Here is a 23868-nt window from a genome sequence, read left to right as displayed (position 1 = left end):
TTTCAGGGTTTTATTGGTTTTCAGCGTTATTTTGTTATCGTTTTTATCGTTAACTCGGTTTTCCTGGGTCTTTTCACGCGTGTTATGAATAAATCTTCTTTTTTTCGGTACCGGTACTAGTTTTATTTTGTAAAATCATAGCAGTCGTCATAATTTGTGTTTTCTTAATTCTTATAGTGTGGAAAATACAGGTCACTTGAATGAGGTCAACATTGTATGAGACTTAATATAAAGTATATAAGTCTCATGAGATATATGTAAAACATTTATTGTAAGTTTTCTTCTGCACAGGGCTGTTGGTGGTTTATTAGATCTTAGAACTACACTGAAGAGAAAAGCTCTGCCACAAAACAGTTGGTTTTAATTTATCCAACTCCTGTTTGTTCTGTTTTATCATTATATCCTGTTTTCTTTTTTTTACTCTTTTAATGTTAACCATCTGTACAAAGAAAACACAAAATCCAGTTTCTCAGTGTTTTTTTTTAAATTATTATTATGAAGAAGCATGCAGGCTTTTTATGACCAGACGGAGTCTTTTACTTCACTTCTCTGTCAATGATTTACTGTCATTCAACAGACTAACAAAAACGATTCAGGCTTGCTGCAGGCAAAGAACTCAGCCTGGGGTGTGTTTGCCTCTCTTTATATGTACTGTTTTAAAGCAATCTGACTTTATTTTTTGACACATTTTATTTTTTTGGCATCAACGTCAGACTTTTCAGACATATGACATTGATCAAATAACCACATGCTGATCATCATATTAGTATATCTGTATGTGTCATAAATTGATCCCCTTCATCTCATGAATTGTATTTTCAAGTGCATTTTACTTTAATGTAAGACCAAGACAAAGAGCAACTGACAACCTGAATAATAAAACATTTGTCAGTCAAACAATTAAGGGAGGATAGTATGAATCGTTTAAATTGATGAAATAATAATGGAATGATCTCGGCAGCTTTAATGTGAGCTGTAAATCAAATTTAGATTCAAGTATTAATAAAAAAAAGTTTATCTAAATGTTGTGATTGTGATGTTTGTATGCTTAGTTGCAGGTGAGTATATTTTGACAGGAGTGATTTTTGTTGTTTGTTTTTCTTGGCTTGTCAACAGCTGTAATGTAAAAATTCGTTGGTAATAAAAATGCTATTGATTATTAAACATGTATGTTGAGTTCATTCACCAGATTTGCCTGAGAACAATTAAAAACACTGTACAGTCAGAGCCCATATGGAGCTGCAGCTGTACCCTTTCAGGTAGGATTATATAATTCTGTGAATGCAACTGAGCTCTCTTTTCTTTCAATCCAGATTGAATCAGACAACAGTCTTTGTCCCCAACAAGTGACTAATCGGAGTGACTCACACGGTGAACGCCTGCCGCTCCCTTGGCTCAGGTCAGAATTTTTCTTACCACACTTATCAAGTTGTCAGGGGGAGTGTTTGTTTTTTTATTTTGTATTTTGGTCCCTTAAAATCAGGAATCAACCGTAATGCTAGCTTTAACATGCGTGCATACTCTATCTGTTTGCTTTCTAGGAAGAAATGTGCGGCTGTGTGACAGACACGTGGGTCAGACACTGACACGACACAGACTCTTGTCTGTTGTCGTGTGTATTTGTGTTTATATGCAGCGAGCCAGAGGCATGTGGTAGTCAAGGTGTGTGAAAGTTTCATGAGGGCGTATGATGCAAAAACGCATGTTTGTGTCTGTTGACAGTTAATGGCTCTTTAAAATGGAACCTGTTTGGCTGCTTCAGGTTGAGTATATGTCCACCTGACTGCTCTGTATATCCTCATTCTCACCCTTCAGTGGAAATAGCATGGACTGGTGACTCTGTGGGGAAACTTTACGACACGACTCCAACACCACAGCAGGCACATGCATGCTGAGGTAAGCTCAGTTTCTTAAATTTACTTTTCACTAGCAGGTTTCATGCGTGGTGGTGGTAGTGGGTTGCATTTCAGCTTTTCGCCTGGCACCATTTCACCATATACCATTCAATCTGTCTTCAGGTTTATTTTATTTTTGCAGCTAAACAAGCATCTTTTTTTCTTTTGAAAGGCATTACTTTTCTTTATGACATTAGTAAATCTTTCAATAAACCTCTCAAGAAAAAAAAAACCCTCACAAAATGTTTTTTTTTTTTTGAAAGAACATGTCTGGTCATCATTGTTCTGCATCTTGATGTTTTCACTTTTTTATAATTAGAAATTATACGTTATCTGAGGATTGTTAAATATTAGCACTGTAGTTCATTCTTCTAATTGGGACTCAACAAAGGCATGTGCACTTTGGCTTACTTGTAAAATGTTTAATATGTAACTGAATAGTATATCAGTGGCGTCCTTTAATCAAATGCCATTTGAAGTTGTGCACGATACCTGCTAAATGCTGAAGGTTTCGTCTTTTCATGCTAGCGAAGGATAAAATCCTCATGAGGAGATGTTTGATTGGAGTTGTTTACATGTCTAATTGTTACCTTTTTGCTAATTTCTTTTTCAATTTAAACATCATACAAACATAAATTATGTATATTATTGTACCTTAATATGATTTCACTTAAAGTGAAAAATAAAAAGAGTCTATTGCCAACTATCATGTTGTTTTAACATTTTATGTATTTTAACAGTCCTGAGATAGTTATTGACATGTCCATGTAATACCTGTTGCCTGATCACTCTTTATGTTGTTGCTGTTCAGCAATAGTACACTGAGGTTGCGGAGACATTTGTGTGGACATTTATTTCACATTTTCTATTAATGTGTGGAATTATAAAAACCCATAGATCATACTGTGTTGGATTCACAGGAGGCCTTTCTGTGTTCTTGTGTCATTGTGTTAGGAAGCAGTGGGTGTGGCTGCTTGGGCTTTGTGTGCTTGCAAAAAGAAAACAGTCTTGAAAAACCTGTTCTAGGTTTTCCTTAATGATGAGCTAACAGTTTCAAAGCCATAGTTTGAATACCTGAAAGATGCATCTGCTGACTCACCTGGGTGCCACTTCTCTAAGCACATACAGTACAGTACAGTATGTACAAAAATGGATACAGTCTTCCTCAAAGCCTTAAGATTTTTTACATTTAGTATGTATAGTAAAAATCTTTTAGAAGGGCTGAATTCATTCCATTTTAATGTTGTAGCTGACTGGTTTAATGCTCTACTTTAAGGAAAATACATGAACAGTTTGCCATTTGTTTTACTTGCTCCCTTAATCTGTTAATCAGTCTGTTAACTGTATATTATTTGTTCTTTTACAGGCTTAGTCAACCTGGATTTCTCAGTGCAATAGTGAGAAAACCACAAGAGTCATGGTATGAAACGTTTACATATTGTTTTAATTCTTCCTAAAATGCTCATATATACAGAATTGAATATTTTGTTTTAAATTGTCTACTTTAGAGGAGTAATTCTTCTGTTCAGTTTACAAAAATGTTGCTTTTACTTGCAGCCTTCACACCGCAGGGGAAGAAGCCTCTCTGAAGCCCTGACCTTGGAGCAGTTAGAGGAGGGAGGGGTGGTCATTTCCAGTATCAATAATGTCTCTTCCGGCAAAGGACTAAAGGAAGGTATGAATCTTGACATCCTATTGAAACTTCTCTTCGTATTGTTTTTGACTTTTTGAAAACAAGAAATAAAATAGTTGTTCCTAAAAAGAACACACCTTAAATTCAAGGAAACTATTGTACATTTAAGTGCAATTATGGATCTTCGGATCCACATACGTATGTGAGCAGCTATTCTCCACCATGAGCTATGGTAAAAACAAACACCGCTCACGCCTCAAAGAGGACAGCTTACAGTCCTGCGTAAAGATGAAGTGACTTCGTACAGCCCTGATTTGCAGACGCTGTGCGCAGACGGTCTGGACCTGAAGTCCCTGTGAGGGACCAAGCAGCCAAAGCAAAGAGGACACAGGCAAAAAAGTGCCTTCAAAAAGGGTTTTCTTTATTTTAACCCTCAAAAAGTCCAAAATTAACAAAATTCAAAAACATACTTAGCAGGCCCATAAAAGAGGGCAACTAAATAGAACTCTACAAAAAGGAATTTCCAGAAACTTAAACAAAACAAAGTGAGACACAACTTAACTCACAAACTGACCTAATTACAAAGACACATGAGGGTAGCTTTTATAATGATTTGGCCAAACCATTTACACACAATAGGGGGGAAAACAAAAACACACACTAATATTAACTAAGCACAGAATAACCTAACTAAACCTAAAACACCCCTGCTCCTGGTAAGCCCATGGTTGGTCCTGCTGAGCAGGCATTTTGTTCCCAGAGTCCTCAGCCACGCCTTTTGCCCAGACAGGAAACAGCCACCGCCCAAACCCAGGTAACTCAAAGAGAGAGAAACATAATTAATATAACAAAACATTTTAGAAAAACCACACAATGTTACTATGTGCGCGCCTCATAATACCAGTGTTAGGTTTAACCAAATGATTAATGAAGAAAACTGCAAAGCAAACTAATAAAGTAAAAAATGGACTGATTTACCCCTGTGTGGCTGATGCCATCACAGTCCGATTGTAAACATACAACGGCAGACCCGACGATGTTTGTTTATTGACCACTTTTCACACATGACTGCTGTAGCCAAACAGCCAGCTGTAGCTTTCCAGCTCACAGCCCGACACATACCAACACAACAGCAGAGAGAGCACAGACTTTAAACAGGCGAGGCTTGATTGTGGAAGCCGCTCAGGTCCGTCCACCTCCCCTGCAGCAGCACTGCAGACTACGCCCTGCCACACACATTAACCCCATGTTTGCCTACTGGTGGTGGTCAGAGGGCCCGGTGGCGCCAGTGTCCGGCAGCCTCGCCTCTGTCAGTGCGCCCCAGGGCAGCTGTGGCTACAATGTAGCTTGCCATCGCCAGTGTGTGAATGTGTGTGTGAATGGGTGAATGACTGAATGTAGTGTGAAGCGCTTTGGGGTCCTTAGGGACTAGAAAAGCGCTATACAAATGCAGGCCATTTACCAAATGCAGGCCATTTAACCACGTAAAATAAATATTTATGCAGATATTTTGCAAATATTTATTTTTCATTTTTGAGGCAGTTAAGTGATTTTTTTCCCAATTATTTTTAAAATTCAGGTCAGGGCTCCGCTACAGGCTGCGAAATGGCAGCTGTGATATAAAGGTGATATAAGGATGACGGCTCACTACAGTTTTTGTTTAGTATATGAATAATTTAGCTTCAGCTTTTTAATTCATTTAAAATAGACCTTCAACTAGGTGCCTTTCCTTTTTGTTATATTTTTTAAAAGGTCAAAATGTGTTCATTACATAAATAAAATGTAATTTTCTCTGTAGCACTTCATGAATTTCATGAGCAACACACTTTAGGTGTTTATACAAAGCATAAAGGTAAAAAACAATAACGGTGTTATCTTCATTTTAGATGTCAAAAAGTATTTGCGGCTCCCAGTGTTTTCTTTTCTTTGGAAACTGGGTCCAAATGGCTCTTTGGGTGTTAAAGGTTGCTGACCGCTGTTCTAGGTCAAGATCAGGCCAGGTTTAAAGTACTAAAACTGCCCTTGAAGGATATACAGTATTATTTGCACACAGTCAAGCATGTTCTCGAACAAGGTATTTTTTTTGTGCAAGAACTTCATTTGTCTTTTTCAGGGGATGAAATTCTGGGGGCAACAATCAATTTTGATCAACTGTCCAAAGAAGAGGTGTCAAAAGTACTGAAGCTGATGGAGCCATTTGATGATAAAGTTCAAGTCCTCACTCGAAGCAACCGGAGCAAGAGCCTTGACAATCTGGACCAGTGTACCAAGGGTCCTGGGGCTGTAGGTTAAATGCAGATAATATCAATTAAAAATAAAGGATTAGTAATTATATTAGTTTCAGTATGTTTATGCAACAGTGGAACACAGTTCACAATTGTTTACATTTTCTGATGCAGATACATTTAATGCTGGATGCAAAAAACAAAACAAGAGAATTTGGTACTCAAATTAAATAGTGATGATGATGACAATTGATAATTAATAATTATCTCCCATCTGTTACAACACATAAACTCTCATGTTATAGTTTCATTCCAATCATCAACTTCTCACTGTTTCCAGATGCTGACGGATTCCTACAACAAACTGTACAACACCAAAATCAAGAAGTTTTTGATGGATGATGTACCCAGTGTTGCAGGGGGCTACGTGAATGGGGAGTTTACTGCCAAACCACCTGTACAAAGCTCATCCAAGGTCAACCAAAGAAATGACATGGGGCTGCCTCGCCTTGGAGTTGACTTTGGACTTCTGAAATCCAAGACTTTAATCACAGATGCTAATGCTGATTCACACTCTTATGAGGGAAGCTTAACAGATGGCAGCAATCTGAATCTTCCACCGCTAGGTCTTGGCTTGAATGGGACTAATCTAAGTGAAGCTCAGGTTCCAAGATTCAAAATCGGTGCCAGATGTCCAGATCTAGACTTACCAGAAGACCCAAATGTCAGCACTACATCTTGTATGCAATTGCAAAATACTGACCACCCATCATTTGACAATGCAATGCGAAATCTTGAAAATCCTCAAATTGGACTTGAAGTTCCAGAAGTAGATGTAGGCCTAAAAGGTTCAAACATTACTACCCCTGAAATGGGGATAGACCTTGATGGCAGAAGTTTCTGTGGTCCATCTGTTAATTCCAGCGTTCCCAAAGTGGCCATTGAAGGAAGAAACCAGGAATTCAAAATGCCTACATTTAAACTGCCAGATCTGGGCCTCTCAGGATCTTCTTTTAGTGGTCCAGAATGTGACGTTAAGCATGAAGGCACACCAGGGAAACTCAGTCTAAAGTATTCCAAGAGACTGAAAAACCCAGATCTAAATTTGGACGATTCTTCCAGTTATGTAAAATCACCCCAGCTTAGGCTGTCTGGGATATCACCTGATTCAGAGCAAGGAATGTTGGGTATTAATGTATCAAAACCAGATATCAGTGGAACAGACACTGACATGCCTTTAGGTGAAATCAAGATGTCACACAAGAAACCAAGGATTTCTCTTAAATCTCCTGATTTAGATTTGGACGCTCAATCTGGCATGCTCAAAAGTGACACTGATGTTAAAACACCTGACCTAAGATTGAAAACATCAAAACTAAAAGGTGGCATGTCTGCACCTGATGCAAACATTCCCAAAGCTGACCTTAAGGGTGAAAATTGGGCCACTGATGCTCCATCAGTTAGTATTAAAGGTCCATCTGGAAAATACAGGGCTCCAACGTTTAGAATGCCCAAATTTGACTTACCAGTCATTCAGGTTCCTGGTTTGAATGGAGACTTGGATGGACTCGATGGACAGCTTTCAGGTACACTGCCTAGAGGGTCAAATTTAAAACTAAATGCACCTGACATAAATGTGCCAAATGTTGACCTCAAAGCACAAAAACTAAAAATTAATGCACCAAAAGCTAACTTAGACTTTCCATCAGGCGATCTCAAAATGCCAGAACTTGATGGTCCAGATTGGGATGTTAATGCTCCTTCTGGGAAATTAAAAATGCCTAAATTTAATCTGTCAGGGACACTGCCTAAAGGACCAAATTTGGACCTGAACGCAGATCTGAATTCCCCAGATCTTAATCCAAGAGCTCCAAAGATAAAGGGTGGAATTGATGCACCTGATATGGACTTACCAGACATGGATCTTAAAGCTCCCAAATTAGATATGAACACTCCAGAAGTCAACATTGGCTCACCAAAAGGGAAGCTGAAATTCCCCAAAATGAAAATGCCTAAATTCAACCTTCCAAGCCTTAAAGGTCCTGAAATTGATGGCAACTTGGAAGGTCCAAACATAAATACACCCAATGTCAACCTCAAAGGTCCTAAAGCGGATCTTGATCTAGATATTTCTGGTCCATCAGGCAAGTTTAAAAAGCCAAACCTGAATCTGCCTGATTTAGGTCTTTCTGGTCCAAAGTTAGAAGGCCCTAACTTGGACCTTAAAACACCTGACCTAGATATCTCTGGTCCCAATTTCAGTGGTGGAATAAATGCACCTGACATAAACATGCCAAACATTGACCTCAAAGCCCCAAAGCTGAAAATGGATAAACCAAATGCCAACTTGGACTTGCTATCAGGCAAAGTTAAAATGCCAAAACTTGATGGTTCAGATTGGGGTGTTAATGCTCCTTCTGGGAAATTAAAAATGCCTAAATTTAATCTGTCAGGGACACTGCCTAAAGGACCAAATTTGGACCTAAACACAGATCTGAAGTCACCAGATCTCAATCTAAAAGCTCCAAAGATAAAGGGTGGAATTGATGCACCTGATATGGACTTACCAGACGTGGATCTGAAAGCTCCCAAATTAGATATGGACACTCCAGATGTCAACATTGGCTCACCAAAAGGGAAGCTGAAATTCCCCAAAATGAAAATGCCTAAATTCAACCTTCCAAGCCTTAAAGGTCCTGAAATTGATGGCAACTTGGAAGGTCCAAACATAAATACACCCAATGTCAACCTCAAAGGTCCTAAAGCGGATCTTGATCTAGATATTTCTGGTCCATCTGGCAAGTTTAAAAAGCCAAACCTGAATCTGCCTGATTTAGGTCTTTCTGGTCCAAAGTTAGAAGGCCCTAACTTGGACCTTAAAACACCTGACCTAGATATCTCTGGTCCCAATTTCAGTGGTGGAATAAATGCACCTGACATAAACATGCCAAACATTGACCTCAAAGCCCCAAAGCTGAAAATGGATAAACCAAATGCCAACTTGGACTTGCCATCAGGCAAAGTTAAAATGCCTAAACTTGATGGTCCAGATTGGGGTGTTAATGCTCCTTCTGGGAAATTAAAAATGCCTAAATTTAATCTGTCAGGGACACTGCCTAAAGGACCAAATTTGGACCTAAACACAGACCTGAAGTCACCAGATCTCAATCTAAAAGCTCCAAAGATAAAGGGTGGAATTGATGCACCAGATATGGACTTATCAGGCATGGATCTTAAAGCTCCCAAATTAGATATGAACCCTCCAGATGTCAACATTGGCTCGCCAAAAGGGAAGCTGAAATTCCCCAAAATGAAAATGCCTAAATTCAACCTTCCAAGCCTTAAAGGTCCTGAAATTGATGGCAACTTGGAAGGTCCAAACATAAATACACCCAATGTCAACCTCAAAGGTCCTAAAGCGGATCTTGATCTAGATATTTCTGGTCCATCTGGCAAGTTTAAAAAGCCAAACCTGAATCTGCCTGATTTAGGTCTTTCTGGTCCAAAGTTAGAAGGCCCTAACTTGGACCTTAAAACACCTGACCTAGATATCTCTGGTCCCAATTTCAGTGGTGGAATAAATGCACCTGACATAAACATGCCAAACATTGACCTCAAAGCCCCAAAGCTGAAAATGGATAAACCAAATGCCAACTGGGACTTGCCATCGGGTAAAGTTAAAATGCCAAAACTTGATGGTCCAGATTGGGATGTTAATGCTCCTTCTGGGAAATTAAAAATGCCTAAATTTAATCTGTCAGGGACACTGCCTAAAGGACCAAATTTGGACCTAAACACAGATCTGAAGTCACCAGATCTCAATCTAAAAGCTCCAAAGATAAAGGGTGGAATTGATGCACCTGATATGGACTTACCAGACGTGGATCTTAAAGCTCCCAAATTAGATATGAACACTCCAGATGTCAACATTGGCTCGCCAAAAGGGAAGCTGAAATTCCCCAAAATGAAAATGCCTAAATTCAACCTTCCAAGCCTTAAAGGTCCTGAAATTGATGGCAACTTGGAAGGTCCAAACATAAATACACCCAATGTCAACCTCAAAGGTCCTAAAGCGGATCTTGATCTAGATATTTCTGGTCCATCTGGCAAGTTTAAAAAGCCAAACCTGAATCTGCCTGATTTAGGTCTTTCTGGTCCAAAGTTAGAAGGCCCTAACTTGGACCTTAAAACACCTGACCTTGATATCTCTGGTCCCAATTTCAGTGGTGGAATAAATGCACCTGACATAAACATGCCAAACATTGACCTCAAAGCCCCAAAGCTGAAAATGGATAAACCAAATGCCAACTTGGACTTGCCATCAGGCAAAGTTAAAATGCCTAAACTTGATGGTCCAGATTGGGGTGTTAATGCTCCTTCTGGGAAATTAAAAATGCCTAAATTTAATCTGTCAGGGACACTGCCTAAAGGACCAAATTTGGACCTAAACACAGATCTGAAGTCACCAGATCTCAATCTAAAAGCTCCAAAGATAAAGGGTGGAATTGATGCACCTGATATGGACTTACCAGACGTGGATCTTAAAGCTCCCAAATTAGATATGAACACTCCAGATGTCAACATTGGCTCGCCAAAAGGGAAGCTGAAATTCCCCAAAATGAAAATGCCTAAATTCAACCTTCCAAGCCTTAAAGGTCCTGAAATTGATGGCAACTTGGAAGGTCCAAACATAAATACACCCAATGTCAACCTCAAAGGTCCTAAAGCAGATCTTGATCTAGATATTTCTGGTCCATCTGGCAAGTTTAAAAAGCCAAACCTGAATCTGCCTGATTTAGGTCTTTCTGGTCCAAAGTTAGAAGGCCCTAACTTGGACCTTAAAACACCTGACCTTGATATCTCTGGTCCCAATTTCAGTGGTGGAATAAATGCACCTGACATAAACATGCCAAACATTGACCTCAAAGCCCCAAAGCTGAAAATGGATAAACCAAATGCCAACTTGGACTTGCCATCAGGCAAAGTTAAAATGCCTAAACTTGATGGTCCAGATTGGGGTGTTAATGCTCCTTCTGGGAAATTAAAAATGCCTAAATTTAATCTGTCAGGGACACTGCCTAAAGGACCAAATTTGGACCTAAACACAGATCTGAAGTCACCAGATCTCAATCTAAAAGCTCCAAAGATAAAGGGTGGAATTGATGCACCTGATATGGACTTACCAGACGTGGATCTTAAAGCTCCCAAATTAGATATGAACACTCCAGATGTCAACATTGGCTCACCAAAAGGGAAGCTGAAATTCCCCAAAATGAAAATGCCTAAATTCAACCTTCCAAGCCTTAAAGGTCCTGAAATTGATGGCAACTTGGAAGGTCCAAACATAAATACACCCAATGTCAACCTCAAAGGTCCTAAAGCGGATCTTGATCTAGATATTTCTGGTCCATCTGGCAAGTTTAAAAAGCCAAACCTGAATCTGCCTGATTTAGGTCTTTCTGGTCCAAAGTTAGAAGGCCCTAACTTGGACCTTAAAACACCTGACCTAGATATCTCTGGTCCCAATTTCAGTGGTGGAATAAATGCACCTGACATAAACATGCCAAACATTGACCTCAAAGCCCCAAAGCTGAAAATGGATAAACCAAATGCCAACTGGGACTTGCCATCGGGTAAAGTTAAAATGCCAAAACTTGATGGTCCAGATTGGGATGTTAATGCTCCTTCTGGGAAATTAAAAATGCCTAAATTTAATCTGTCAGGGACACTGCCTAAAGGACCAAATTTGGACCTAAACACAGATCTGAAGTCACCAGATCTCAATCTAAAAGCTCCAAAGATAAAGGGTGGAATTGATGCACCTGATATGGACTTACCAGACGTGGATCTTAAAGCTCCCAAATTAGATATGAACACTCCAGATGTCAACATTGGCTCGCCAACAGGGAAGCTGAAATTCCCCAAAATGAAAATGCCTAAATTCAACCTTCCAAGCCTTAAAGGTCCTGAAATTGATGGCAACTTGGAAGGTCCAAACATAAATACACCCAATGTCAACCTCAAAGGTCCTAAAGCGGATCTTGATCTAGATATTTCTGGTCCATCTGGCAAGTTTAAAAAGCCAAACCTGAATCTGCCTGATTTAGGTCTTTCTGGTCCAAAGTTAGAAGGCCCTAACTTGGACCTTAAAACACATGACCTAGATATCTCTGGTCCCAATTTCAGTGGTGGAATAAATGCACCTGACATAAACATGCCAAACATTGACCTCAAAGCCCCAAAGCTGAAAATGGATAAACCAAATGCCAACTGGGACTTGCCATCGGGTAAAGTTAAAATGCCAGAACTTCATGGTCCAGATTGGGATGTTAATGCTCCTTCTGGGAAATTAAAAATGCCTAAATTTAATCTGTCAGGGACACTGCCTAAAGGACCAAATTTGGACCTAAACACAGCTCTGAAGTCACCAGATCTCAATCTAAAAGCTCCAAAGATAAAGGGTGGAATTGATGCACCTGATATGGACTTACCAGACATGGATCTTAAAGCTCCCAAATTAGATATGAACACTCCAGATGTCAACATTGGCTCACCAAAAGGGAAGCTGAAATTCCCCAAAATGAAAATGCCTAAATTCAACCTTCCAAGCCTTAAAGGTCCTGAAATTGATGGCAACTTGGAAGGTCCAAACATAAATACACCCAATGTCAACCTCAAAGGTCCTAAAGCGGATCTTGATCTAGATATTTCTGGTCCATCTGGCAAGTTTAAAAAGCCAAACCTGAATCTGCCTGATTTAGGTCTTTCTGGTCCAAAGTTAGAAGGCCCAGATCTCAATCTAAAAGCTCCAAAGATAAAGGGTGGAATTGATGCACCTGATATGGACTTACCAGACATGGATCTTAAAGCTCCCAAATTAGATATCAACACTCCAGATATCAACACTGGCACACCAAAAGGGAAGCTGAAAATGCCAAAACTGAAAATGTCTAAGAGTAATCTACCAAATGTTAAAGGACCTGAGTTTGATGGCACTTTTGACGGCTCCAACATTGACCTCAGGGCACCAAATGCCAACTTCAAAGGTTCCAAAACTGGCTTAGAAATTCCTGATGTTGATTTTGGTAGCCCATCAGGAAAGTTAAAATCTCCAAATTTAAAATTACCTGATGTGGGATTTTCTCGACCAAAATTAGATGGGCCAGACTTTGAACAAAATTTGAAAGTCAAAGGTCCAAAAGTGAAAGGTGGACTTAATGAACCTAATCTACCTTCATCAAATATAGACTTTAAAGGTTCTAAAAATGGCTTTGACTTCCCTGATGTTGACTTTGGTAGCCCTTCAGGGAAATTTAAAACACCACATTTGAAAATGCTTGATTTGGGATTTTCTGCACCAAAAACAGATCTCCCAAAGGTTGACCTCAATTCACCAGATGTCAGAGCTAAAGTACCAAAAGGCCCAAATTTGAAATTAAATTCAAATCTAAAAACTCCAGATCTGAATCTCAAAGCTCCAAAGATGAAAGGTGGACTTGATGTGACTAAGGTAGACTTACCAAACATGGATCTCAAAGCTCCCAACTTGGAAATGGACACTGCAGATGTTGACATTGGTTTGCCTGAGGCAACTTTAGATGTTACTGGTGCAAAAGGAAAATTTAAAATCCCAAGTTTAAATACACCAGATCTCAGTATCTCTGGACCACAGGCAAAAACACCACATATGAGACTTTCTGGACCTGGCGTTAGTATGTCAGATTTCAATTTACCTGATGCCAATTTCAAGAGTCCCAAGCTCAATACAAAACACCCTGATGTAGGGATTAATGGTAACATGGGACAACCTAGGATGGACTTTAATGGCCCTCAGTTAAGAGGCATAAGAGGTCCAGATGTTGACACAAATATTCCCTTAGGAAACATCCATGGCCCTCATGCTGATCTTGATTTAGACAGAAAATTAAAACAACCATATTTCAAGCCGCCTCAGTTTAGAAGCCCAGATTTACATCAAGCATCTGATATTGACTTTGGTGGAGCTTTGAGACCAACAAATCTTGATATTAATCCTCCAAATGCAAAACTGAATATGAAACAACCCCAGATGAAGGGACATATATCAAGCCCAAGGGTTAGTGCTCCAAACATGAACCTCAACATGCCCAAAGTTGCAATGCACCCTCCACAGCAGCATCTGAGATCTCCAGGTCTTAGTATTGATGATCCTTCATTGTATTTTCAAACACCTTCACATAAACATCACACACAAGATATGTCAAATCTCACCATGAAACTTCCTGACCTGGACATAGATGGTGATATCAGACTTCGTAATACTGATAGAAGGTCCCATAGAACCAAAGTAAGATCCAGCTTCCCTGGAATGGATGGCGTTTTCCACCAACATATTGATTTAAATCATTCAGATCTCAATATTGACGACTTTACAGGAAAACATCATGTGCTTAGAGCTAGAGGTTCCAACCTTAATCTCCAGGCTCCACACAGCCATGGACACGCAATCTCCCCATCTGGAGTTAACACTGGCATGAGGGACCCCAGAAGAATCCCATCTGGCCATATCAAACACAATACACGTTTGCCACAATTTTCTCCAGATTCAAGAATGAGAGCATCTAACACTTCAGATGGATACTATGTGACTGTTTTTCCCAATCAAGCACAAAATCAAAAGAGGCCAAATCGTAAATATAACACACTTGGAGGGCTTGACTTTCATCCAGGAAACTTGGACCTTGAAGTTCCCAATGAACATGACCTAAGAGGGTCAACGTTCTTTTTCTCCAACCTTGTATAGCTTTCAAAGGACTTGTTTCCATTTTTAATGTGCTTTTTGTACTGTAGTTATATGTTTTATGTGTGTGTGTGTGTGTGTGTGTGTGTGTGTGTGTGTGTGTGTGTGTGTGTGTGTGTGTGTGTGTGTGTATATATATATCGTGGCTTTGCAATGATGTTACCTAGATTACAGTGCAGCATTATTGCTCTTATTTTATTAAATGTAGTAGAACTGCTTTTTGTATCATAAATGTTTTTATATTTTTTAACAGTTATTATTTACATTTTCTCTAACTATTATATTAAAGGAATAAAGGAAATATGTGGACTTGTGGGGTCCTATAGGGTACTTTTACAAGATTAAATGAATACATTTTCTTTAGATACTATATTTTTAAATACTATCCGTTGAATTGCACAGTATTCAAAGTTGTGTATATATATTATCATTCTGGTTCTTTTGGATGTTCATTGTGTCTATTATACATGTTTATATACTGGAGTTTATTAAAAACCATTCTTATTTCAACCAAATTTTTGCTTCCAATATTTTAGAGTAATTATGGAACTTAAAACACTGTTTAAGATCATTCTTTCATATTAAAGAATTCATGTTGTTACAATACTGTACAAAGACCTTCGGGAGGTCCAGACCAGCTCCACCCAGTTCAGATAGAGGGAGAGGAGGTGGAGGTGGGTGGTCAACACATACAAGTACCTCGGGCTGTGGGTGGACAACAAATTAGACTGGTCATACAACTCAGAGCACCTGTATAAAAAAGGCCAAAGCAGACTGTACTTCCTCAGGAGACTGAGGCCTTTTAACATCTGCAGGAAGCTCCTGAGGATGTTTTACTAGTCGGTGGTTGCAGGAGTACTTTTTTATGCTGTGGTGAGCAGCACAGCAGAGAAGGACTCATCCAGGCTGGAAAAACTAATCAGGAAGGCTGGCTCTGTGGTCGGCATGAAGCTGGACACTCTGGGGACAGTGGCAGAGAAAAGGATACTAAAGAAACTGCTGGACATTATGAACAATGCTGGGCATCCTCTGCACACTGTCGTAAATAATCAGAGGAGCCTATTCAGCAACAGGTTGCTTCTCCCAAATTCAAGAACCAACAGACTTAAAAACTCCTTTGTCCCACACGCCATCAAACTGTTTAACTCCTCACTGGAGGGGAGAGGGAGGGGAGACAGGAGGACAAAGGAGGGCGGGAACAGCTGAGCTGTAGTGCTTTTTTTCACTGTGCAATATTCGCAATATTTTTTTCTTATATTAGACTGTGCAATAATCACTGTGCAATAGACTCACTCAAATGTGCAATCCTATTTATCCATATTATATATTCTGTATTTATATATGTGTATATATGGTATATTTCTGCTTATATCCGTACTCTCATTCCCCTTTATTGTATCTATAACATGCAACTTCTGTCGGTGCTGTGCTGCTGGAAACTGAATTTCCCGGAGGAACCCACCCGAGGGATTAATAAAGTTTAATCTAATCTATCTCTAATCTAAACTGGTAATATGCATGGATGAAAGAGGTACAACAGACTGCCCACGGCTGTCTTTAATGCTAGGTGGAGACTGTCATGGTTTGGGGCTTCATTTCAGCCTCAAAATGACTGAAGTAGTGCCGGATCATCTTGACAGAGATGGAATAAAAGTCAGCCAGCAACTAAACAAGAACTTTGAATGTCCGTGAAGAAGCCCGGGGAACTAGGCCTGAAGAATACTTTAAAGAAATTACAAGAAGAATAATGTGTTATAAGCAAAGTTGCTCATAACAAATTCGGACTTTCGAGTTTCTTAGAACTGTACAAACAGTTTTTCCAAGTATGTTAGCACATCTTCCAATAAATCACTGTCCCCGTAAAGCAGTATTTTCCTAGCAGGAGCAGTACTTTGCACAGTACTGTAGCTGCAGCACTGATATATAGGCAGCAATTCAAGGTTACTCAAGTGTGAAAAACATCTTTGTCTGTCAGACCTAAAGCCACAACTGAATCAGAGGTTTCTAAGAATTAACAGCTTGCATGATCAATGATCATGCAAGCTGTTAACTCAAGTTGAAAGAACAACTTAATAGTGTTCGTAGTGAGTGTGTTGCGAAATCAGTTTCACCCCGGTTCTTTTTATTCCTCGGGCATCCAGAGACGGCACCAGAACTCAGTAGTCATTTTCACAAAACCTTTATTCATCTTTATTCATCTTCATTTAAGCATACATCTTCTAGAAGGGGAGATGTGTCAGGCCGGTGTCCCTCTACAGGTCGGTGGCTCTGACATCCCACCTGATGAAGACCCTGGAGCGGTTGGTCCTGGCTCAGCTTCGGCGCCTAATAAGCTCATCACTGGACCCACTTCAGTTTGCCTACCAGCCTGGCATTGGAGCGGATGATGCCGTCATTCACCTCCTACATCGTTCCCTCGCTCACCTGGAGACCGCTGGAAGCACTGTGAGAATCATGTTCTTTGATTTCTCCAGTGCCTTCAACACTATTCTTCCCTCGGTTCTAAAGGACAAGCTGGTGAACTCTGGAGTGGACCATCACCTCACTACCTGGATCCTGGACTACCTCACCGACCGACCACAGTATGTGAGGACTCAGGGCTGTGTGTCGGACAGGGTCGTCTGCAGTACGGGGGCCCCACAGGGAACGGTTCTGGCTCCGTTCCTCTTCACCATCTACACTGCAGACTTCTCCCACAATTCCACCCAGTGCTTCCTGCAGAAGTTCTCTGATGACTCTGCAATAGTCGGCCTCATCACTGATGGGGACGACAAGGAGTACAGAGGTCTGACCCAAGACTTTGTGGACTGGTGCCAGCTGAACTACCTCCAGATCAACGCCAGTAAAACCAAGGAACTGGTGGTAGACTTCCGCAGGCACAAGCATTCTCCACTGCAACCACTGAACATCCAAGGTATGGACATTGAGGCTGTGGACAGCTACAGGTACCTTGGTGTTCATCTGAACAATAGACTGGACTGGACTCATAACTCAGACGCCCTCTACAGGAAAGGGCAGAGCAGGCTGTACCTGCTGCAGAGACTCAGGTCGTTTGGAGTGGAGGGCCCACTCCTGAAGACCTTCTATGACTCTGTTGTGGCTTCTGCTATCTTTTATGGCGTGGTCTGCTGGGGCGGCAGCATCTCTGCTGGGGACAGGAAGAGACTGAACAGGGTGATCCGAAGGGCCAGCTCTGTTCTAGGATGCCCTCTGGACCCAGTGGAGGTGGTGACTGACAGGAGAACGGCGGCTAAGCTGTCATCCCTGATGGACAACATCTCCCACCCCATGCAGCAGACTGTGACAGCACTGAGCAGCTCCTTCAGTGGGAGACTGCGGCACCCACGGTGTGGGACGGAGAGATTTCGCAGGTCTTTCCTCCCCACTGCTGTCAGACTCCATAATAAAGACTTTAACTGATCAAGCACACACATCCATACATATGCAATAATACTAAGTGCAATAATCCTTTCTGTCATCGTTGTATTTTTACTCAGTTGTATATAGTATTTGTATTTGTATTCTATTTTTATCTTATTGTATATTTATTTTATTTTATTCTACTGTATATAGTATTTTATTTTATTCTATTCTGTACAGCTGTGTACTGTATTTATTCTTATTGTATTCTAATTTTTGCCTCATAACTTTTGCACTGTCCACTTCCTGCTGTGACAAAACAAATTTCCCACGTGTGGGACTAATAAAGGTTATCTTATCTTATCTTATCTTATCTTATCTTCCACTCCTTTGTTTGTTACAGCCAGCTTTATAGAAGTGACCCCATCATAAAACCCCCATGGTGTGCTGCAAACTCTGTGTTTGTGTGTGTATGCACGAGGACGTGAGTGCCTGTGTGCGCGCGTACCCGTATGTCTATGTAAGTGCACGTAAGTGAATGTGTGCGCGTACCTGTGTGTATGTGTGAGTGCACGTGAGTGAGTGTGCATGTGGATGTGTGAGTGTAACAGTTTAAGCACTGTGTGTGTGTCTCTGCGTACGTGACTTCCTGATGGTCATAAAAGTAATCTCACCCAAGCTACACCAAATTCCTCTACACAACATAGAAAACAGAGTTAACATATTACAAACACTGAGACCCCCACTCTGCATCCACTGGGCCGTTGGCCTCTTGCTGTCTTACATTTACAGATAAGCATGTGGAGAGTCTCCTGCAAACCTTCTTCCAAGTTATGGCAATTATGAACTTTAATTAAAGGTACAAGCATCAGCATCAACAACCCCAACTGTAGCTTCCTGTCTCCTTTTATGACAGCAGACCCCCAGTGTCAATAAATTCCTTTCCCTCTAAACAATTACACACACTCACAAGCCTACAGCTAACCCAAACTGAAACACAGACCAATCCTTCCTTATTCCTCTGATCTAAACAAATTTAACACATCATATTATAATAATTATTTTCTTGTACTCACACCTGCAGCTTTTTAACAGATTAATTGGTGGCAAAATGTATTATTTCTGTTCCTCCTTTAAAACAATATTACATGCATCGATGTCTTTGCAGCACTGTGTCTATGTACCTCTAACATGCCAGTTTAATTAAATAGTTCTTAAAAAGCTCAGGGTTTTAAGTGTTATATGTAACAAATCTCTTCTGTAAAACTCACACAGTTTGTTTGTCATATTTTCTCTCTCAGGTCTGAATGTCCACAGCATGCTGAAACATGAAGCCATCGTCCTCACTTTGGAAACGGTTAAGTTTCTGGAACGATGAGCGTTACACACCTCTCTACCCGTTTAAACTAACCTACTCTGACTTTCCTTAAAATAAATGACCTGTAATGTACTAACTGACTTAAGTGAGTCACATTTTCTTTGTTTTTATTTTTTGTAACAAGAAAGTCATTAATAAATAACTTGAATGATAAAAAATTGAAAAGTTTAATAAAAGTATGTAAAAACAGCATGCAGAGTGTAATCATCAGCTGAATTTGTATAGAAGGAGACCACTGGCCAAATCATTCCTGATCTTCCAGTGAAGCGTTGAATATTCATGTTTGCTGCTACCAAAAGCCTCTTATGAAAGACTTCCTGAATCTTATTGACTGTTTTAATCTTGTTCACCCATGAGCATGGACATACTTTGGATCTAGTTTTATCTTGTGGTCTGCAGCTATGTGACATTCAAATTTGCAAGCTCAAGTTTTCTAATCACATGCCTGTTATAATCCAAATTTCGGCACCATGTCCTCCAGTTAAACCTCTTTTGCCTGTGCGTGATTTCCACATCATCGCTCCTGCTACTGCTTGACATTTCTCTGCTGTTTATCAGAATATTGGTGCCCCTTCCTCGGACAATTACTTCCTTAAGCCACGTGCTGATCATCTGCTCACTTTGTTCAATGCTGCTTGTTCAAATGTGCTTGATTTGTTACTCCTTTTAAAAAAACTTAGTGTGCTAGACCTAAACCTGATCCCTGGTTAAACAATGTCACTCTGAAAGAAAATGGAAAAAAGATAAACTCCAGATTTCCTTTGATATGTTAAGGGAAGCCCTGTAAAAAAGAAGAAACTATTTGTCAGATATCATCTCTAATAACAGCTACGGGCCCGTGTCTAATTCAAGACCTCTAATTTTGCAATCAACCCTCCACCCACCACACACTTACCAGGGTCTCCAGCCACCTGTGAAAACTTTTTACATTTTTTTTGTCGATAAGGTTGCTACTATCAGGTCTCACATCACTCCTCCAGCTTACGATCCCTCTGTTCCCCCATATTCCTCAGTTGTGTTTGATCACGTTGAGCCTGTTTCTCTGTGTACTCTGGCTGAAATAGTCTCCCATCTTAAGCCTCCTGTGTTTCACCTTAACATTATCCCCTCTCGCCTTTTCACAAAGAAGTCTTTGACATTATTGGACCTAATGTTTTAACCATTATTAATACCTCTTTTCTAATGGGAACCATCCCAGCTAATCTTACGCGTGCCGTAGTGCACCCATTTCTCAAAAAACCCCAAAACAAATATTGATACAACACTTCTCTCAAATTTTAGACTAATCACTAAACCCCCCTTCATGTCCAAAATCCTGGAAAAATTGTCTTCCCTCAGCTCCAGGTTTTTCTGGAAATTAATGACATCTCAGAAACATTTCCACCTGGTTTCAAAGCGCTACATAGCACTGAAACTTTAAAAGTTTACTTTAAAATCTTTTATTAATTTCTGACTCTGGTAATGCTGCCATTTTAGTGCTTTTAGATCTCAGTGCGGCATTTGAGTCAGTGGATCATGTGATTGTCTTATCAAGACTGGAGAGTGTGTGGGTATTAAAATAACTGCACTTGAATGGTTTAGATCCTATTTAACTGATAGAAATTTTTCTGTCAGTTTTGGTGGCTCTTCATCCACATCCACCCCCTTCCATGTGGGGTCCCTCAAGGATCTATCATGGGCCTAGTGCTTTTTTCCCTTTACATGCTCCCATTAGGCTCTATTTTCAGAAAATAGAGAATCTCATTCCACTGTTGTGCCAATAATTCTCAAATCTACTTTCCTCTTAAAAAGGATTCTACAGACTCTATAAAAGTTTTACTAGACTGCCTTGATGACATTAAACCATGGTTTGCATTAAACGTTTTGAATCTAAATGAGATTGTACTATTTGGACCGTCTGACCCTCGTTTATTTTTAAGGGTGACCGTGGCCCTCTGGAAAAGTCCAGAATTCCCTTTGCAAAAAATCTGGGATTGTTCTTTGATGGCAGTTTTTCATTTGAGAAACAAATAAATTCTACTGTAAAAGCAAGCTTCTTCCAGCTCAGGGCCCTTGCAAAAACTAAGAATATTTTGCCATTTGCTGAGTTTGAGAAAGTGATCCATGCATTTATTTCATCCAGGCTTGACTACTGTAATAGTCTTTATTTTGGTATCAGCTAGGCTCTGCTCTCTCATCTTCAGCTTGTTCAGATGCTGCAGCCCGACTCTTGACAGGGACACATAAACATGGCCATATTTCCCCAGTCTTGGCTCATTTAAACTGGCTTCCAGTACATTATATAATTGATTTTAAGATGTTATGGTCTCTAAATGGATTAGCTCCGTCATACCTCTCTGATCTTTTAACTAAAAATGTAGTCACCTGAAATGGTTGCCATGGTGCCTTGTTCACAAGGTCAGTTTTGGAAGAGATAGACAGCAGAATGAAGGCAAAAGGAAATGTCATCATGAAAATAAAGACAAACCATTTGGTAGGACAAATGACTAATGGAAAAAAAATATCTGGGAAAAGACTTACTCATTTATTTTTCAACAGCACAATGACCCCAAACACACTTTCAGGCTGGAAGTGTGTTTAAGGACTATTTGACCAAGAAGGAGAGTGATGGAGTGCTGCGTCAGATGCCCTGGCCTCCACAGTCACTTGACCTAAACCCAGTTGAGATAGTTTGACTGTGTCAATACCGAAGGACAAATGACTAATGGAAAAAAAATCTGGAGAAATACTTACTGGTGGAGGCTCGTATGCAAGCCATTCCTGAAAAAATACATACAGTCATAAGTTCTTCCAACAAACATTGCTGCCCAGTACAATGAAAAACAGGAAGTTTATAACTCAGATGATTCTATTACTTAGAAACTGACTGTCTCATCCCACAACAATGAAAACAAAGATGGCTGAACATCTATGCGAGGAGTGCCAACATTGAAGTTATATTTTCTAACTTTATCTCCTACTTTGCGCAGTATGTAGGGTCTGTTGGATCTTTACCTTACAATAAAAAGCTCCTGCTATTGTGATTTTTCTCCTGCTATTGTGTAAACTAAACTGCTTGCCAAGCTGGATCAACTCTAACCAGTCGCACAGCATAATTGAGCAGGAATCCTGGTAAACCTACTTTGTCATGATTTCAAGAAACCTATTTTGTTTTGGAACAAGTGGAATGTTATCTTGAAAACAGAGTCGACAGAATACTTCTCTACAGCCAAAAAACAAAAACAGAAAGAAAGAAAGTCGAGGTGTCAGTGAGTACAATTTCCTTCACCATCAAAAAGCACTCAGAACCTGGGGCAAACTCTGACAGGAAGAGGTCTGGCAGACCCAAAGCCACAACTGAATCAGAGGTTTCTGAGAAATAACAGCTTCCATGGCTCACAGGAAAACTCAAGCTCAACCACAGCTTAATAGTGGTTGTAGTAAACAAGTCTCAGTTTCGAGGATGCTTCCACAGTGTGTGGCATCAACTTTCAACCGTGGAGGTCGAAGTGGGCGCCGGTTTAGCTCAGTGTGTTGAGCGGGAGACCACATGCCATGCATCTGACAGCAGCTGGCCCGGTTTTGAATCTGACCCGTGGACCTTTGCTGCATGTCTTCTCTCTTTCCTTGCTTCCCTATTCTTTCTTCACTGTGTCTATCAAATAAAGCTGAAAAAGGCCAAAAAGAAAAAAGAAAGAAGAAAAAAAAACAGGAGGAGGAAGTGTGATGGTCTGTAGCTGTTTTGCTGGATCCAGGGTTAGTGACTTATACAGAGTGAGAGGCCCCATGAACCAAAACCACTACCACAGCATTCTGCTGAGCCATGCAATACCCTTTGGTACGGGCCTGCCTAGTTGGTCAGGGGTTCATCCTACAGCTAGATAATGACCCAAAATACAAGTCCAAGCTATTCCAGAACTACACCAGGAAAAAAGAACAAGATGGTAAGCTTGAAACCATGAAGTGGCCAGCACAGTCTCCAGAGCTAAACCCCATCAAGCTAGTTTAGGGTGAACTGGACCGAAGAGTGAAAGCAAAGCAACCTACAGGTGCTGCATGTTTATGGAAACTTCTGCAACAGATATGGGAAGAACTCTCTCAAGAATATTTAATTTCTATTGTTGAAAGAATGCAACGGGTGTGTTCAGCTGTTATTTTTGCCAAAGGTGGCTACTTTGATGAGTCAAAAGTTTAGAATACATTTGCTATATAAATTGATTCCATGATTTCTTTCTCTTTTTTGTAACTCCAATTCTTTATTTGTACTATGCTTTCATTTCAGAGTGCTATGAGACATTAAACTGCATAATTTTCAATTAGCTGAAAAAAAATGGGGTATTCTAAAACGTTTTAGTGTATCTATATATATAAAATTAAAAAAGACAGAAGTATTGTCTTTTTAAATTATTTTCTTGTTTGTTTTGTCTGGAGATGTTGATCGATTATCAGTTATTGTCTAACGTTTTTCTTTGTTTTGAAGTTGGATGGTGAAAAAAAAGCTTTTTGTCACTTTAACCACGTCCAACCAATGACTGTAGAAAACAGTCTACAGTCATTGCGTCCAACCAATAGATGGTGCCACTTTACTTGAGTGATGTCATCAAGACGCGCCACAAGCA

General features: G+C 40.1%; 1 protein-coding gene across 1 annotated transcript; it reads left to right on the top strand.

Moving 5' to 3' along the window:
- The first annotated feature begins 1884 nt into the window (after positions 1–1884).
- LOC146629904 (uncharacterized) lies at positions 1885–14535 on the top strand. Its single transcript, XM_085355382.1, has 4 exons — positions 1885–1896; positions 3453–3570; positions 5642–5811; positions 6094–14535. Exons 1-4 carry the CDS (start codon positions 1885–1887, stop codon positions 14533–14535), a joined length of 8742 nt encoding a protein of 2913 aa, XP_085211508.1.
- Positions 14536–23868: the final 9333 nt, after the last annotated feature.

The sequence above is a fragment of the Diplotaxodon limnothrissa genome, linkage group LG6 (genome assembly GCF_057381915.1).
Source record: "Diplotaxodon limnothrissa isolate DT_005_m linkage group LG6, D_limnothrissa_male_GT1.1, whole genome shotgun sequence".
Lineage (NCBI taxonomy): Eukaryota > Metazoa > Chordata > Actinopteri > Cichliformes > Cichlidae > Diplotaxodon > Diplotaxodon limnothrissa.
Note: the sequence above shows the minus strand (reverse complement) of the source record. Positions and strands in the feature narration are given on the sequence as shown.